The sequence below is a fragment of the Dipodomys ordii genome, unplaced genomic scaffold (assembly GCF_000151885.1).
Source record: "Dipodomys ordii isolate 6190 unplaced genomic scaffold, Dord_2.0 Scaffold193, whole genome shotgun sequence".
In the NCBI taxonomy this organism is placed as follows: domain Eukaryota; kingdom Metazoa; phylum Chordata; class Mammalia; order Rodentia; family Heteromyidae; genus Dipodomys; species Dipodomys ordii.
Genome location: NW_012267409.1, coordinates 1405064 through 1421971, shown reverse-complemented (window position 1 = coordinate 1421971; position 16908 = coordinate 1405064). Strand labels below are relative to the sequence as shown.

General features: G+C 46.2%; 1 protein-coding gene across 1 annotated transcript in view; it reads left to right on the top strand.

The window, feature by feature from the left end:
* Cep70 (centrosomal protein 70kDa) overlaps positions 1 to 16908 on the top strand; it is a 33266-nt gene extending 16358 nt beyond the window's left edge. The window contains exons 9-16 of the mRNA XM_013034668.1: positions 1413 to 1487; positions 4072 to 4177; positions 7984 to 8154; positions 11816 to 11965; positions 12061 to 12229; positions 12899 to 13013; positions 14263 to 14342; positions 16208 to 16908. Of these exons, the coding sequence (XP_012890122.1) occupies positions 1413 to 1487; positions 4072 to 4177; positions 7984 to 8154; positions 11816 to 11965; positions 12061 to 12229; positions 12899 to 13013; positions 14263 to 14342; positions 16208 to 16269 (928 nt within the window). The 3' untranslated portion in view covers positions 16270 to 16908. The remainder of the gene's footprint in view (positions 1 to 1412; positions 1488 to 4071; positions 4178 to 7983; positions 8155 to 11815; positions 11966 to 12060; positions 12230 to 12898; positions 13014 to 14262; positions 14343 to 16207) is intronic.

The following is a 16908-nucleotide window of genomic DNA, read 5'->3' as shown; positions in this document are numbered from 1 at the left end:
TGGGCCTGGGCGCTGTCCCTCAGCTCTTCAGCTCAAGGCTAGCACTCTACCACTTGAGCCACAGCACCACTTCCGGCTTTTTTCTTTTTGCTTATGTGGTACTGAGGAATTGAACCCAGGGCCTCTGGCATGCAAGGCATGTGCTCTACCACTGAGCTACCTTCCCAACCCTATAGGTTTTCCTTTTTTAACTTAGCATTTTTTAATTATGAAATTTAACTTGACAAATTATAGTTGTATTTGCATATCTCATACATTTTACATATTTGAATACAACTACATATATTCTTATATATGTGTATTGGTAAAGTTATGTTGTATGTGTGTGTATATATATATATATGTGGGTATAAAATAATGTGATTTATGAATGTAACAAGCTAATTAGCAGACCAATGACTTCAAATACTGGTAATTTTTTTATAGTGAAAGCATTTAAAATTTACTGTCTTAATGGTTTTAAAATGCCCACTGTGTTACTTACTGTCTCATATCAGTGGGTTTCTCCTCAAATTCAGGAGAATCAGTAGAAATCTAGAACCAGCAGAAAGATACCCGAGCAAAGCAATGCAAGGCAGCGCCACCTGCTGGCTATGAGCCATTAGACACAAAGTTGACCCCTGTCGAAGGCTAAACATTGTTGTGGTCATTGATAAGAAGTCTGCAGAGCTGCTGTAGGACAGTGTGTGTTTGTTGGTGTGAATACATAGGAAGGACTAAGAAGGTGCTTGGGAATAAAAGGCAAGGTAGAAGAGAGTGCACACTATCCCCCTGTGGCACAGGAGCCAGGGAATGACGTAACGGAAGGACACGTGGCGTTTTAGGTAGAGGGAGGTCTTAGTCTTCAAAGATTTGATCCCTAATATTCCAGCTTGATAAAGCTGGGTGGTAGATACACCAGGTTTGGTATAGTATTCTCTGTGATTCAATCTGTATATTTGATAAAAAGTGCTAGATTGGCCGGGTTCCCGTGGCTCACGCCTGTAATCCTAGCAACTCAGTAGGCTGAAATCTGAGGATCATGGTTCAAAGCCAGCCAGGGCAGGAAAGTCTCTGAGACTTATCTCCAATGAACCACCAGAAAACCAGAAGTGGCGCTGTGGCTCAAGTGGTAGAGCGCTCGCTTTGAGCTGAAGAGCTCAGGGATAGTGTCCCAGGCCGAGTTCAAGCCCACGACCAACAACAACAAAAAAGTTCTAGATTAACAACAAAAGTGAAAGAAAATTTTTAAATAGGAATTGTACAAAAGAAAGATCCAAATGTCCATAAGTACTTCATCAGAAATACTTTAAGAATTTCAGTATGCTTGCTTATGACAATAAACAATACAGCACTGTTTTGTTTATTGAATCCATTTGTCATTTTGTTTAGAAAGTTAAATTGCATTCCATATGATTTTTTTTTTCCTACAGGCCAACACAGCATGAATTAAGACTTTATAAACAACAGGTGAAGAAATTGGAAAAGGCCCTTAAGAAAAGTGTTAAGTAATTATATTTTATCCAAGATATATCTGTTACCAGCATTTTGTTTGTTTCTTTGTTTATTGCGCCAGTCCTGGGGCTTAAACTTTGGGTCTGGGACACTCCTTGAACTTTTTTGCTCAAGGCTGATGGCTCTACTACTTGAGCCACAGCTCAAATGGTGGTTAACTGGAGTTAAGAGCCTCAGACTTTCCTGCTCCGGCTAGCTTTGGAACACCATCTTTAAATATCTTGCTGCCTGTTTTTATAGTTTTGAAAAAAAAAAAACTTTTTTTTTTTTTAGTTTGGAAATTTCTCAGTACCTACATGTAGAAACAAGTTCACTTGCCCTTGCTATGTGGGGGGTAGTAGAAGAACTTGAGTAGAAATCAGATCCTTAATCAGATTTCTAATCATCCATTGGGCAAGTGAGCCAAACTGAAATTAGCAACTTTTGTTCACTCACTGCCATAACATAAGCAAGATACAGGACCACCAGGGCTGGCTCTTTGGGTTCTGTTTTGTTTTGTTTTTCCCTTGTGGCATGGCACTAGGTGATTACCAGCCAGATGCTGTCAGGGTGACCATCTTTCTGCCTAAAATCTCTGCCCACAGGCTTCTGATTTTTGTTTTGTTTTTCAGGGGAAGGGGATGAATGGGGGGGGGGAGGTAGTGGGCGGAGGGAGGGGTAAGAGGGTGGGGAGTGTCTGAGAACAGACCTTCAATACAAACAAGAGATGCAAAAGAAAATTGAGGACACCCTGGCAGTACAGCCTAGAGGTTGCTGTACTGCCACACAGTGGTAACCTGGCAGCATTGCAGCCTGAGGGAGGGAAGAGTTTTGTGAGTGTAGGCCAGGGCCCTCTCACCCTATTTTAAGAAAATTTCACATCCCTTTCTGTGTCTGGGTCCCATTTTGGTTGTGGCATCCTCTGCCAGTGTTTCTTCTCTTTCCCTTTGAGTTTGGATTATCCCTGAGGCAGTAAGAGTCCAGCCTTTCCTGCCTGGCCTGGCTTTGAACCTCGATCCTCAGATCTTGGCCTCCTGAGTAGCTAGGACTACAGGCATGAGCCACTAGTGCCCAGCTAGATTTGTTTTTTGAGAGGTCCTCTTGCTGTGTTGAGGCTGACCTTGAATTTGAGATCTTCCTGCCCCTGCCTCCCAAGTACTAGGATTATAGGTGTGTATTCCAGTGACTGGCTAGTAAAAGTTTAAATGGTAGTTAAATTCAGATACACTTGTTTGCTTGTATTTTCTCTAAAAGCCATATTAGCTTCTCAGTGTGTTTTTGTATTCTAGATAATACGTTTATGGTGCTGCTTCCAGACAGACTCTGTAAATGACGGACGTAGATAGGGAGTCCAGTAGAGAAGCATTGTGAGCTCTGGAAGAAGGAGGCTGGCTGCTTAGTTCTGCTAGCTGGTTTGATGTGGTCATATACTTGCCAGAGGGCAGAGAACAGTCACTGAGGGCAGTGCAGAGCCCTACGATAGTAACTGGGGTAGCCTGTAATCCTAGCTACTCAGGAGGCAGAGATCTGAGGATCACGGTTCAAAAGCCAGCCCAGGCAGGAAAGTCTGTGAGACTCTTATCTCCAATAAACCACTAGAAAACTGGAAGTGGCGCTGTGGCTCAAGCAGCAGTAGAGTGCTTGCCTTGAGCTGAAGAGCGCAGGGACAGCGCCCAAGCCCAGAGTTCAAGCCCCACAACCAACAAAAACAAAACAACAACATAAAAGAATAGTAACTGGGGTGAAAAGTGAATCAGGAAGAAGCCTGGATGATGGATACCACTACTGATGTCTCAGGAGGCTGAAGCCAGCCTGATGCAGCCAGACCCTATGAGCAGTGCAGATCCGCTAAACATGACACGATAGAATTTTACTAGTCTGTTTTACAAATGTCAGGCCAGAATCCATTCACAAGTCATGGGGTCCATTTAGTGGGTTGGTGTCCCAGCTGATAACTGATGACATTGAAATTGAAGAGGGGGTAATTATACAATATTTGGAGACTCTTTGGAGGTCTGAGGAGGAATGGAGGATATTTCCACAGCCTGTCTGCAGGGGTGTTTTGAGAAGGAGAGCATTCAGTCCTAGGCTTCTGGTCTGTCCTTTCTTTTGAGTCCTTACAGCCATGGCACAGTGTTCTCTGGGTCTGTGTATTCTCCTGACAGCCCACAGGTCACTGTAGTCTCCTTTGCCACAAGTAGAAAATGAAAAGCGAGGCCAAGCTGTGTGGATATGGCTGCTCTGGTACCCAATCCAGGTCCTGCCACTGCAGAGTGTGGCTTTGGTATACTGAGCCTGGAGCCCATGCCCCTCTTCTACTGTAGTTCTTCCCTATGCTGTTGTTTTGGAGGGTGATTGGAGTTTTCTTCTTCAGTCTGGTCCCTTCTGTGTTCAGGGATGCCTTTTGATTTGAGGTCTGTTGGGAGGACAATATGACATGCATTTTCTGCGTGTGCATGCTCATTTAAAGCCTGCATGTATAGAAGTCAAATGATACAAAACCCTTAGGAGGCCAGCTGGTTCAGTGAGTTGCCCATTTTAATCTAGTGTCTCAGAAAACATCTTGTATTATCTTGACTTTTCCCCCCTCTTCTTTAGATTACAAGAGCTTATCAGTCCTAAAAAGACTGAGGACACAGAAAGAAAAGATATGCCCAGCAAAGAAAACCATCAACCAGCCCTAGTTGACCAGAGATACTTTCAGGTATTGAATCGCTACTGTAAAGAATGGTGGTTGTGAGGACCTTGCTTTCTGTGGCAGTGTAATAAACCATTATGTGGTAAGGAACATTTGTGCTGCCGGCCCGTGGCATCTGGGGGGAATCGGTTTCAGGACACCACACTCTACAAAAGCCCACCTAAAAATGCCATAGTGTTTGTATATAATAGAGGTGATATTTACATGTCACCTGCCAGTACTCGTAGGACCTAGTGCAAGGGAAGTGCACTGTAAGCAGCTGGAAGGTATCGTTTGAGGAATAATGACTAGGAAATGCCTGTCCATTATTATTTTTATTTTTTGCCAGTCCTGGGCTTGAACTCTGGGCCTGGGCACTGTCCCTGAGCTCTTCAGCTCAAGGCGAGCACTCTACCACTTGAGCCAAGGACCACTTTGGGTGTTTGGTTTTTGTTTTTTTTGTTTGTTTTTTTTGTCGGTCATGGGGCTTGACCTCTGGGTCTGGGCACTGTCCCTGAGCTCTTCAGCTCAAGGCTAGTACTCTACCACTTTGAGCCACAGCACCCCTTCAGGTTTTTGAGGGGCTTATTGGAGATAAGAGTCTCATGGACTTTCCTGCCTCGGCTGGCTTTGAACCGCAATCCTCAGATCTCAGCCTCCTGAGTAGCTAGGGTTACAGGCATGAGCCACCAGTACCTGGCTTACCTAGGGTTTTTAACTGTTGAATTACTTACTAATATCTGAAACATAAAGAGATTTTACTTAAGTCTTCATCTCTGGCTCCCTTATTTCCTGTGTGTTCTTGATCAGCAGTTAGTCTTTCCCAGGGATAGCCTGAGTACTCAGCTAGTTATGCCCCAATCCCATCTTATTCCCCCATGCCTGGTTCCTCTGTGTATGGGAATTGTAGTCTCTTGATGAACACTTTTTTTTTTTTTTGGACGGTCTGGTCATGGGGCCTGAACTCTGGGCCTGGGCGCTGTCCCTCAGCTCTTCAGCTCAAGGTGAGCGCTCTACCACTTTAGCCATAGCGCCACTCCTGGCTTTTTTCTTTTTGCTTATATGGTGCTGAGGAATCGAACCCAGGGCCTCAGGCATGCAAGGCAAGCGCTCTACCACTGAGCCACCTTCCCATTTTTTGTCTATGGGGCTGAAGACCCTTCGGTCATGTTTCTCTGTATGTATAAATGTATTCCTAGATTCTTCTATATTTGTTCTAAGCTCTGTTTTATTGTAGGTTTTGATACCCTTTGAAACCAGTATTTTCACATTTTTCTTGGCCATGTTCTTAAAACACATGAAATAATTTTTCAAGTTAAAAAAATCCTATTGAGATAAACTTAAGTTGTATTAACTTTATGAATTATGATCTGGGTGCAGTAGGCTCATGCCTATAATCCTGGCTACTTGGGAGACTGAGATCTGGAGGGTTGAAGTTTGAGGTCAGCCCAAGCAAAATGTTTCTGAGAATACCTGCTCCCCTCCCCGCCATTTCAACAGAAAAAATAGAGTACAGTGGTACATGCCTGCCACTCCAGCGATGCTAGGAGCTTAAACAGGATGATCTCGGGCAAGCCAGCCCAGGCAGAAATCATGTTCCTATCCCAAGAAAAAAAAGACAAAGGTTTGTGGGTATGGCTCAGATGGTAGTTGTAGCTTGAAGAACAATTGCAGAGGAAAATGTGGTCTTTGTACTTTTTAAACAAAACACTGGACATTGAGAAATGGGTAGGTCTTATGCTTTGCTTTTTAAACATGCTGTTTGGGGTTCTTTTGCTTGTCTTTCGATGATATACAATAGAGAACTCAACATATGTGGGCTGTGGTCACACATTAGCATACACAGTAAGATACTTAAAATTCAGTTGGGGATCAATATTAGAGAGTTACTAGCCATATGAGTATTATGAGGTTATAGACTTGGCCATGTGGTATTGTGAGTTTATAGACTTGGTTAGCCCTGCTTTTAGGAGAGATGTGCTATTTGAGGGTAAAGTCTCGGTGTTTCGAGGCACAGAGGCACACATCTGTATCCCAGCACTTGGGAGATAGAGGCAGGAGAATCATATGAGTTCAAGGCCAGCCTGGGTGACTCAGTGAGCTCAAGACCAGCTTGAAATGCATAGCAAGACTCTTGACTCAAAAAAAAAGAAATAAAAAAAAATTTAAAAGAACCATGATGTCTGTATTTCTTTAAATAGTTCAACTAAAAGTATAGATAGAGCAAGCAAATATGGCCAGATGTGAGCTGCTGGATCTAGTATTGACCACAAGGAGCTCCTGACCATCAGTCTTGCGAATCTGCCTGATAGGGCTCACTGTGTCGGGATCCTGGGTTAAACATGATTCTGCCAAGATAAAGCCAGCCACATAGCTGCACACATTTTTCTGTTGGTTCTGTTTCTCTGAAGAATGCTCAAACAGGGCCCCCTTTCTGTTCCTTTGAAAGCTTTCATAATAAGAAGTTGGAAGAAAGCACATTCAAAAGCCGGGAAGACGTCCCGGCCTCATCCGGTCCCCAGCTTCTCCCTCCTGCTGTGTCCTCTGCCTTAGCTCAGCCTGCTTCTCTTCGAGCACTGTGCCTGGAGGGGTGCTCAGCTCCCTCTTGGCTCCCTCATTTCTCCAGGTCCTGCGCTGGCCTTGGCTTGCCCAGAATTGCAGGAAAGGGCTGGAGGTGGTGAGCAGACTGAGCCAGGGCGTGATCTGGTTCGTGTAGGTGTGTCCTAGCACTAGTGCCTGGGTGCTAACGCATGCAGATAGAGCCCACCCAGGAAGAGCGCGGTCTCCTCACTGTTCATTTACCGGAAGAGCATTAGTTATTTTCTCAATTGAAATAGTATTCCATGGCTGGGAAGGTGGCTCGGTGGTAGAGTGCTTGCCTAGCATGCATGAAGCTCTGGGTTTGATTCCTTAGTACCACATACACAAAAAAGCCAGAAGTGGTGTTGTGGCTCAAGTGGTAGAGTGCTAGCCTTGAGCAAAACAAGCTCAGGGGACAGTGCCCAGGCCCTGAGCTCAAGCCTCAGGACCAGCAAAAAAAAAAAAAAGTACTCGTAGATGAATTATATAATAGAACTGAACTGAACAAGCACATTCTCCTAAGCTATACCAAAACAAAAAACCAACACCAGAGGCTGCATTCTCAGAGGACCTGTTTGTTGTAAGCTTTTATGGGGGAGGAGCAAACAGCAGGCTTTTCTGTAGGTCCTATGTGGTCTCATACGTCTTCCCCAGTGCGCTTCTAACAGCCAGGCGTCTCTCGCCAAGACCAGCACACCGTGGTGTGTCTGGGACTTCTCTTTAGACTTCCTGTACCCCGACCCTCGCCTGAAGGTCTCTTAATACCCTACTCAGCTTAAGTGTGAGGGGGCAGAAATGAAAATGGAGAGACTAGCCAAGGATGTCCAGCTGGTTACGCTATATTATGTGGGTGGTTTTAAGATAGATTTTAGTTTTTCTGGAAGGTTCTGGATCTTCTCAGAACTCTCCTCAGTATCTGATGATCCTGCTTATTGGCTGGCACTCTACCACCTAAGCTACTGATTTCTTGGATCTCATTGGAACTGTTGAACCATGTTAACAAGGTTTACCACAGCATGGCAAGCGTCCGTCTCCTTGAATGCCCTTTTCTGTTGGGACAGGGTGTCACTGTGTAGCGCAGGCTGGCTCTGAACTCACAATCCTGCCCCAGCCACTTGACTCCTGGGATTACAGGCATGCACCATCACACCCAGTTATTAATACCTGAGATTAGTAATTTAGTACCTACAGCACGGCCTGCATCTCTCAGGCCGGGATAAGTGTTTTGACAGGAAACACTGTGTCTTTTAAAGGTGCTGTGTAGCATCAACTCCATTATTCACAACCCCAGAACTCCAGTAATAATTTACAAGCAGAGCAAAGGAGGAGCCCCAAATTTCAACAAAGACCTTGTGCAAGACTGTGGATTTGAACATCTCATTCCAATAATAGAAATGTGGGCAGATGAGCTGACATCCCTAAAGGTAAGACATGAATGCTCTTCACCTGTTTGCAAGTCTGTTGAACTCGGTGGCTTTTCTTAGCAGAACGTGGTGGCTGCTGCTGCTGCTGATCTTGTCTGAAACTGTCAGGGTGGTGGTGCACAGCTGTGAGCTTAGCTGCTTGAGAGGCTGAAACAGGATGATTGTAGTGTGAGGCTGGCCTCACACTATGCCCTATTTAAAAACAAAACTAGAGCCAAAAAGGGGTGTGAGCTGCGGCTCAGTGGTGGACCGCTTGCTTGACAAGTTGGAGACGCTGAGTTCAATCCCCAGTACCACGAAACAAAAGTGGAACCTTGCTCCTTTTATATCTAGTGTGCATTCGTTGTGCACAGTAGTAGGTTTATGACATTTTCCTATCTGTATGTAGCTTTGATGATAGTTCTTAGCACTTTCTCTTGAACCCCTACCCCATTCTCTTCTCCCAGTACTCCTATTTTATTTCCATGGCTTTTTTTTTGGGGGGGTGATTACTTTTAAAATCTAGACTCTATATATGAAAGTCAAGTGTGATACCTTTCAGAGTCTGGCTTACTTAACATAATGTTCTCCAATTTATCAGTTTTTTGGGTTTTTTTGGTGGTTGTTGAACTTGAACTCTGTGCCTGGGCGCTGTCCCTCAGCTCTTCAGCTCAAGGCGAGCGCTCTACAACTTGAGCCACAGCGCCCCTTCCGGTTTTCTGAGTGGTTTATTGGAGATAGGAGTCTCAAGGCCTTTCCTGCCCGGTCTGGCTTTGAACCTTGATCCTCAGATCTCAGCCTCCTGCGTGAGTGGCTAGGATGACAGGTGTGAGCCACCGTGCCCAGCTTCAGTGTTCTTGAACAATGACATAATTCAGTTTTTTTTACAGGTGATTAACAGTTCACAGACAGCTCATTTTCTTTGCTCATGGGTGTGGCTTGGGCACCCAGCCTGGTTCTAGGCCTGCACATTGCAGGGAACGCTGTAGGCAGCGTGGCTAGTGTATAGAAGCTCATGGAGGCTGCAGTCTGTTTTCTGAGCCCCTCCACACTGGTTTCCTTAGTGGCTGCACACTGTGTGTGACAGGCTAAGAGTCCCTTTGCCCTGTGTCCTGGGCCGCACTCATTTTTTAAATTGTGTTTATGATTGCATTCTGATGGGGTGAGTTACAATCTCATTTGGAATTTAGTCTGTATTCCTTTTTTGTTTAAGGTTGGTTATGGGGCTTGAGCTCGGGCCTGGGCAATGTCTCTGAGCTTTTTTGCTCAAGGTTAGTGTTCTACCACTTTGTACCACAGCACCACTTCTGGTTTGGGGGTGGTTCATTGGAGATAAGCGTCTCAGACACTTTCCTGCCTGGGCTGGCTTCCAACCATGATCCTTGGATCTCAGCCTCCTGAGTAGTTAGGATGACAGACGTGAGCCCCCGGCCCCCAGCAAGGATTATTTGGTCTTTGTGTGATTAATTTTTGACCTCATTGAATAATCTGGATATTATTCCCCTGTCATATGAATATGAGCAAAGATTTTCTTCAATCTGTAGGCCATCTCAGTAATTGTCTCTTGCTGTGCAGAAGCTGTGGTGTATGTGGGTGTGTGTGTAAGTGTAAGAATGTCTTGGGGTTTGTACTCAGGGCCCTGGTGCAGTTCCTTGGCTCTTTTGTGTAAGCTGCTGCTCTACCACTTGAGCCACAGCTCCACTGATCCTCTCCCCAAGAGGTGCTGGGCAGTGGCGGTGGGTTCTTGCTGACATTGTTTTCTGTGTAGGAGAGGCAGAGTCTGCTGTGTGATCTGAATACTCTGAGCATGCGCAGGGCAGCCAGTGCAGTGCCTGCTTGTGCTTCTGCCCTCCACGTGAGAGACTCTGCGTCCTGGCAGAGTCTAGACACGAGTCTTGGAGGACTCTCTAATGTAGCAACTGGTTAGATACGGCCATCTTCCCCAGATTATATTTTCCTTTTCTTTTTATTTAAATCCGGTTATGGGGCTTGAACTCAGGGCCTGGGCACTGTCCCTCGGTTCTTCAGCTGAAGGCGAGCGCTCTACCACTTGAGCCACAGCACCACATCTGGCCATTTCTGCTTGTGTGAGGCTGAGGAATTGAGCCCAGGGCCTCAGGCATGCAGGGCAAGCACTCTGCCACTGAGCCTCCTTCCCAGCCCAAGATCATATTTTTCTCAGGTTGGGTTTGACTGAAAAGAGGATTGTTTTGAAGAGTGAGTGCGTAAGCGGTGGGCCGTTTACACATTATAGAATGTTACTACATTTATGCTTTATTTTATTGACGTGTACCTGTACACACGGGCTCAGTCTGGCATTTCAATACATTTTACAGTGCGCCACATCAGATCAGAGCCATCAGCGTGCTCCACCTCCCACGTTGTAATTTATTGAAGTTGGGAACAGTCAGCATCTTCTCTAGGGACTAGCCGTTCTGCACACAACACGGAGTTGTCAGCCTTCCTTATTCTGCCTGCTCCCACTGTCTCCATCCCCCCCCCCCCCCCTCTCGTCCCCCTTCCCCCTCCCCGCTCCTCCCCCTCTTTCTGTCTCTTCTTGCCAGTGTTCCTCCAAGTCTCCGGAAGCCACCCTCCATTCTCCCTGGAGGAAGGTCACTCTTTAGCTCTCATCTCTAAGTAAAAACGTGGTGTTTGTCTTTGGGAGTTTGGTTTATCTCACTTAACATAATGCCTTCTATTTCCATCTACATGACTCAAAATGACAGAATTCTAATCTGCTATGGCTGAATAATACCTACTGTATACCCTCCACACACAGTTCCTTTGTCCATTCGTTTGTCTTGGACACGAAGGTTGATTGCATATATTAGCAATTGCAAATAATACCACAGTACAAGTGTGAGTGCTGGAATCACTTTGACATGTTAACTTTATTTGATTTGGATGCATCTATCTTAATAGAAGAATGCTGGATCAAATAGGAGTTCTGTTCCTAGGTTTTTGAGGAACCACCATATCATTTTCCAATAATGGCTGTACTACACTATATTCCCATCAACAGTGTATAAACAATGGCTACTCTTAGTGGAATATTATTCAGCCATAAAAGGAATGGACTAAGTGGACATTGTGTTATGAATATATGTGTGTATGTATGTGAGTACATACATACTTCTGTGTCATTTTTGCAGTGCTGAGAGTTGAACCTAGTCCCCTTATACTTCAGGCAGTCTACGCTGAACTGTGCTTCTAGCCTAGCTTTGTAACACTCTGATTCTCCAGCATAAATTTGTAAAATTGGGTTTTTTTTAACCATAGATCATTTTATAAGTGCACCTGTTGGTAGAAGGTTGTGTAACAAAGGTATCCTTATGGTACTACGCAGAGGCTTTTTCCCCTCATATCTTTAATCTTTCAATTCTAGTGTTTATAATGTTTATTTGCATTGGGTATGGTGGTCATGTCTGTAATCCAAGCTACTTGGGAGTCAGAGATCAGTAGGTTCTCAGTTTGAGGCCAATCCAGCCTCAACCTGGTGAGGCCAGGATGATCAAGAGCCGGAGGTCAGGCTGACAGAGTTTTAAGAACCCTCACCAAGGTGATGATGCTACATATCTCTGTCTCCAGCCTGCATGGCTTGCTGGGTTGTATTAGTGTTGCTGTTGAGACCAGCTGTCAAAATGGGTATTTATCATACCATGTAGTGTGTTTTGTCGTAAAGGATTTGTACAAAACCCTGAAGATGCTGTCTGCAGAGCTGGTCCCGTGGCACAACTTCAGAAAGCAGAGTGAGAACGAAGGTGTCAGAGTGGAGGACCTGCTGCTCATGGTGGACACCATGCTGGAGGAAGTGGAGAATAAGGACAGACAGGTACTCGGGGCTCCTGTGGCTGCTCTTCTCCACGAGAGCCAAGGTCTTGGGGTGTGCACACATGTGCATAGCGTTTTCTGCCCCCTTTTGAACAGGACAGCAAAATGCCGAACCTTCAAATGCTGCACGCTATTGTCTCCCACTTCCAAAAACTGTTCGACGTGCCGTCCTTGAACGGAGTGTACCCGCGGATGAATGAAGTGTACACGAGGCTGGGGGAGATGAGCAACGCTGTGAGAAACCTCCAGGAGCTCTTAAATTTAGGTGAGGGCCTTTGTCCTGTCGGTCCCCATTTGAAAACTGCTCTCCTTGAGTCAACAAAGGGTAATTTATTTATTTTTATTTTTTTGGAAAAGTGTTGCTCAGTGTTCAGGGTGGTCTGGAGCTCACTGTGTAGCCCAGGCTGGCCTCAAACTCATAATCCTTCTATCTCAGCCTCTTGAGTGTTAAGATTACAGATGTGGGCCACCCTACCAGAGGAAAAATTTTTGCTGGGTGCCAATGACTCAGACCTATAATTCTAGCTACTCAAGAGGTGGAGATCTGAGAATCAGAGTTTGAAGTCAGCCTGGGCAGGAAAGTCCATGAGACTTCTATCTCCAATTAACCAGCAAAAAGTCAGAAGTGGAGCTCTGGCTCAAGTGGTAGAATGCCAGCCTTGAGCAAAGAAAGCTCAGGGACAGCACCCAGGCCCGAGTTCAAGCTCCAGTACTGGCATACGCAAAAGAAAAAATGAGAGTTTTTCTCAGCTCATTGTTCCTTAGCTGTGACCCAAACCCACTCTATCCAGAGTTCCTGGGCTTATTCATCAGCCTGTGGGATTTGGGGTTCCGAGTAAACTTAGGCGTCCTTCTGGACAAGGCCTTCTGAGGAGCAGGGGTGTGCACACGCAGCAGAGCTGCGTGCTCACCGCCCAGTGCTCCTCCCCTACAGACAGCTCGTCTTCGCTGTGCGTGCTGGTGAGCACGGTGGGCAGGCTGTGCAGGCTGCTGCACGAGGACGTGAAGGAGCAGGTGAAGCGCGTGCTAGGACCTGAAGACCTCCAAAGGTACCATTTGAAAAGAACCACCCAGGGCTGGGGGGGGGGGCGCAGGGGTAGAGCGCTCACCTGGCATGCACGAGGCCTGGGTTCCATTCCTCAGCACCACATAAACAGACAAAGTGCTGTGGCTCCAGTGGTAGAGCGCTAGCCTTGAGCTGAAGAGCTGAGGGACAGCGCCCAGGCCCAGAGTTCAGACCCCACGACCAACAAAAAAAAGAAAAGAATCATCCACCACTCTTGAAGTAGCATAGTTAAAGTCCTGCAAACTCCTCCTATGTTACTTTACCTTTCCTGTTCGGAATGGCACGCTTTAAATAACGCCAGCTCTTATGGATGGAGAAAGTGCCAGCATATTGAAGATGAAAATAGATGGTAAGCCAGGCACCGGTGGCTCATGCCTGCCATCCTAGCTACTCAAGGAGGCTGAGATCTAAGGATCACGGCTCAAAGTTAGTCCGGGCAGGAAAGTCCGTGAGACTCTGATCTCCAGTGAACCACCACAAAAACCAGAAGTGGCGCTGTGGCTCAAATGGTAGAGTGCTCGCCTTGAGCTGAAGAACTGAGTGACAGCGCCCAGGCCCAGAGTTCAAGCTCCACGACCAACCAAAAGAAAAGAAAATAGATGGTAAACCCAAGTGCACGGGAGATGGCCAGGGAGTCCACATACATCCTGCAGACTGTCTTGAGGCCAGGAGCCATTACTGTGGATGTTTGTTAATTATTTGATAGGAGGCAAATGGGAAAGGGTTTTCGGGGTGAGGGTTAGGCTTCACTAACATAACAGTAGGTGTTTAAAGAAAAAATCTAGGCTGGTCACCAGTGGCTCACGCCTGTCATCCTGGCTACTCAGGAGGCTGAGATTTAAGGATCACGGTTCAGAGCCAGCCAGGGCAGGAAAATCCGTAAGAGACTGATCTCCAGTGAACCACTCAGAAAACCGGAAGTGGTGCTGTGGCTCAAGGGGTAGAGCGCTTGCCTTGGGCCGAAGGGCTGAGGGACAGCGCCCCGGCCCAGAGATCAAGACCCATGACTGGGAAAAAAAAAGTCTTTAAGGCATTTTAAAAGACATTTAGACTGATCCCCAAAAGATGAGAGCAGGTGTTGAGGAGGTGAGCAGAGCTTGCAGCGGCGGCTCTGGGCTGTGTTTCGTGGCAGCCGTGTCTTTGCTGGGGCAGTGTCTGCAGCCACATCACTGCAGGGGGGCACGGGGACCCTCAGTGGGAAACGTGGTGTAAACGGTGCATTTCTTAAACAGCATTATCAGCAAGTTGGAAGAACATGAGGAATTTTTCCCGGCATTTCAGGCTTTTATTAATGATCTACTACAAGTCTTAGGTAAGACTCCACTGGCTGTGGCTGACATCTTAGGATGTGCGTGCATGGGTTTCTGAGAGGGGCGCACCTTCACTACCCGGGCCGCTGTTTTCACCCAGACTTGGTGTGAGAGTTCATAGTCAGGGGCTGCCTTGTCTGGAACTTTCCATTGGAATGGCATTACTCTGTCAGGCCCTGTCTCTGTGGTGTAAGAAGTGGTGGGGGCCAGGCACTGGTGGCTCACGCCTGTCATCTTAGCTACTCAGGAGGCTGAGATCTGAAGCTCGCAGTTCAGAGCCAGCCCAGGCAGGAAAGTCCATGAGACTCTTCAATAAACCACTAGAAAACCATAAGTGGTGCTGTAGTTCAAGTGGTAGAGCGCTAGCCTTGAGCTGAAGAGCTGAGGGACAGCGCCCAGGCCCAGAGTTCAGGCCCCACAACCTGACCCCCCCCCCAAAAAAAAAAAAAGTGGTAGGGGAAGCCCTGTGCCCTGGGCGAAGCGTCTCCTGCGGGAATCTGAGGCCAGAGAGAGGTGCTTTCTTATTTAAATGTAATTTCTTGTGGCTATAAAATTAATGTGTTTTATTAAGATCAATTCTGTGTGTGTGCACGCATGCATGTCTGCATGTTTATTGGTTCTAGGGATGGAACCTGAGGCCTGTGTGTAGGCAAACACTCCACTATGAGCTGTAGCCCCAGCCCTGAGTCGCTCTGTGCAGTGCTCATTGGAAGATGTGTGTGTACATAAACGAGTCAGCCCTCAACTTTTGAAAAAAGGAAAGGATGCCTGGTAGGCAGATAGTGGGAGGCTTAAGTTGACCTTGGTTGAAAATAAGAACACAGAGGAGCTCCAAGCGTTGTCTGTAGCCAGGGAACTGAGGGGCTCTGTGGTTGCTTTTGTGGGCTCCAGGTGCCAGGTGTCTGAGTCCTGTCCGCAGAGGGAAAGCAGGGTTCTGCTCCTTGTGATGATCATTGACTGGATCTGTGGTCAGTAGACTGCATGCTTCAATAGTGAACATTTTGCCAGGCGCTGGTGGCTCACGCCTGTCATCCTAGCTACCCAGGAGGCTGAGATCTAAGGATCTCAGTTCAAAGCCAGCCCAGACAGGAAAGTGTATGACACTCTTTATCTCCAGTTAACCACCTAAAAACTAGAAGTGGAGGTGTGACAGTACTCAGGCTCAGAGTTTAAGCCCCAGGACAGGCACTAAATAAGGAAAGGCAAAAAATAAACATTGGGAAAGTTACTGTTTAACAAAACATACTATATTATTGGCAACAACATTATTGACAACATATTATTGACATACTATATTATTGACAATATCTGGTTGTCAGCCAGGTATGGATCTAGGTTGTGTATTATATTTCTTTTTCATGTCAGTGGTGTGGTTGGCTGAGAAAACCCCCAGGTCAGCGAGGTCTCTGTGAGGTTCTTTTAGAAGGCAGTTTCCTTACCTAGTGAGGAACAGAAGTCGGGGGACCAGGAATAACGAGTATCCCTTCCACGATCAAAGATAAGAACCAAACCCTCCCTTCTCCCGCATCGGGATATTTTGTGGTGAGTTCAGACAGGCGAGTTCTGACCGAAGCTAAAGGCAGCGCGGCAGCATGGCTCACGCGTTTTAGGCCAGTGGGGACCTCCCGTGGGGCGCGCCTCAGGGCACGGGCCTCACATGAGACAGGTGGCCATGCCAGGTGGTGCCACCACGCACTGCTGAGGGTGCTGGACCAGACACCCCGAGGGGCTCTGAGCCGAGGTGGGCTCACACGCAGCCCCGGTCAGACAAGAGCCCCGTGTGCCCCAAACCGTGCCGTCACCACCTTGTGTGCTGGAAGCTTTCACTATCAAGTTACTGTTCTTTATTCTTGTTTTTCTGTTACAGAAATTGATGACTTGGATGCCATTGTACCTGCAATAAGGAAATTAAAAGTACTTTCATACTGAAAACAAACCAAATCATTTTTACTGTGTAAATTGTATTCCTAACCTTCTAAGCATTACAGAACTGGTCTTATTTTAAGACAAGAGTTCTAAAATGTATTAGTCTCCAGAATTCATCCTTTTCTTAGTATTTGGGTCATTCTTCACCATATTATGTGTTTTTTTTTAAAATTAGCCTTACAATTCTTCTACAGAAAATAGCTGCTAAGTTATTGAAATATTGAAGTAATTTATTAGATCCTGTAATCATTTCTTAAACAATTCTTGAGTGCTTTACAGTTTGTGGTCATTTTAAAGTAGTTTGTGTGTGAGACCCAGGGAGAGAGAGATTGCAGATGACAGAAAAGTTGGATTTAAGTTCAGGGCTTAATGGCCTTTGGATCAGGCAAGAGGAATCCCAGCCAGAAGGGCCTCTGCGCTCCTGGCACCCGTGTCAAGATATTCTTTAGAGCAGCTCCCCATTCAGAGCAGGAGGGAGGAAAGGAAGAAAGAGAAAGAAGGAAGTGTGTTCTTTGTGTTAGGGCAGGATCATGGATCCCAGGGTAAGAGAGAGAGAGAGATTTTGCTGAGAAAGTGTCCAGTTGGCAATCTTGTTGTAATTAGTTTTATAAGGATATAAGATTTCAAATAAAAATTGTGTAA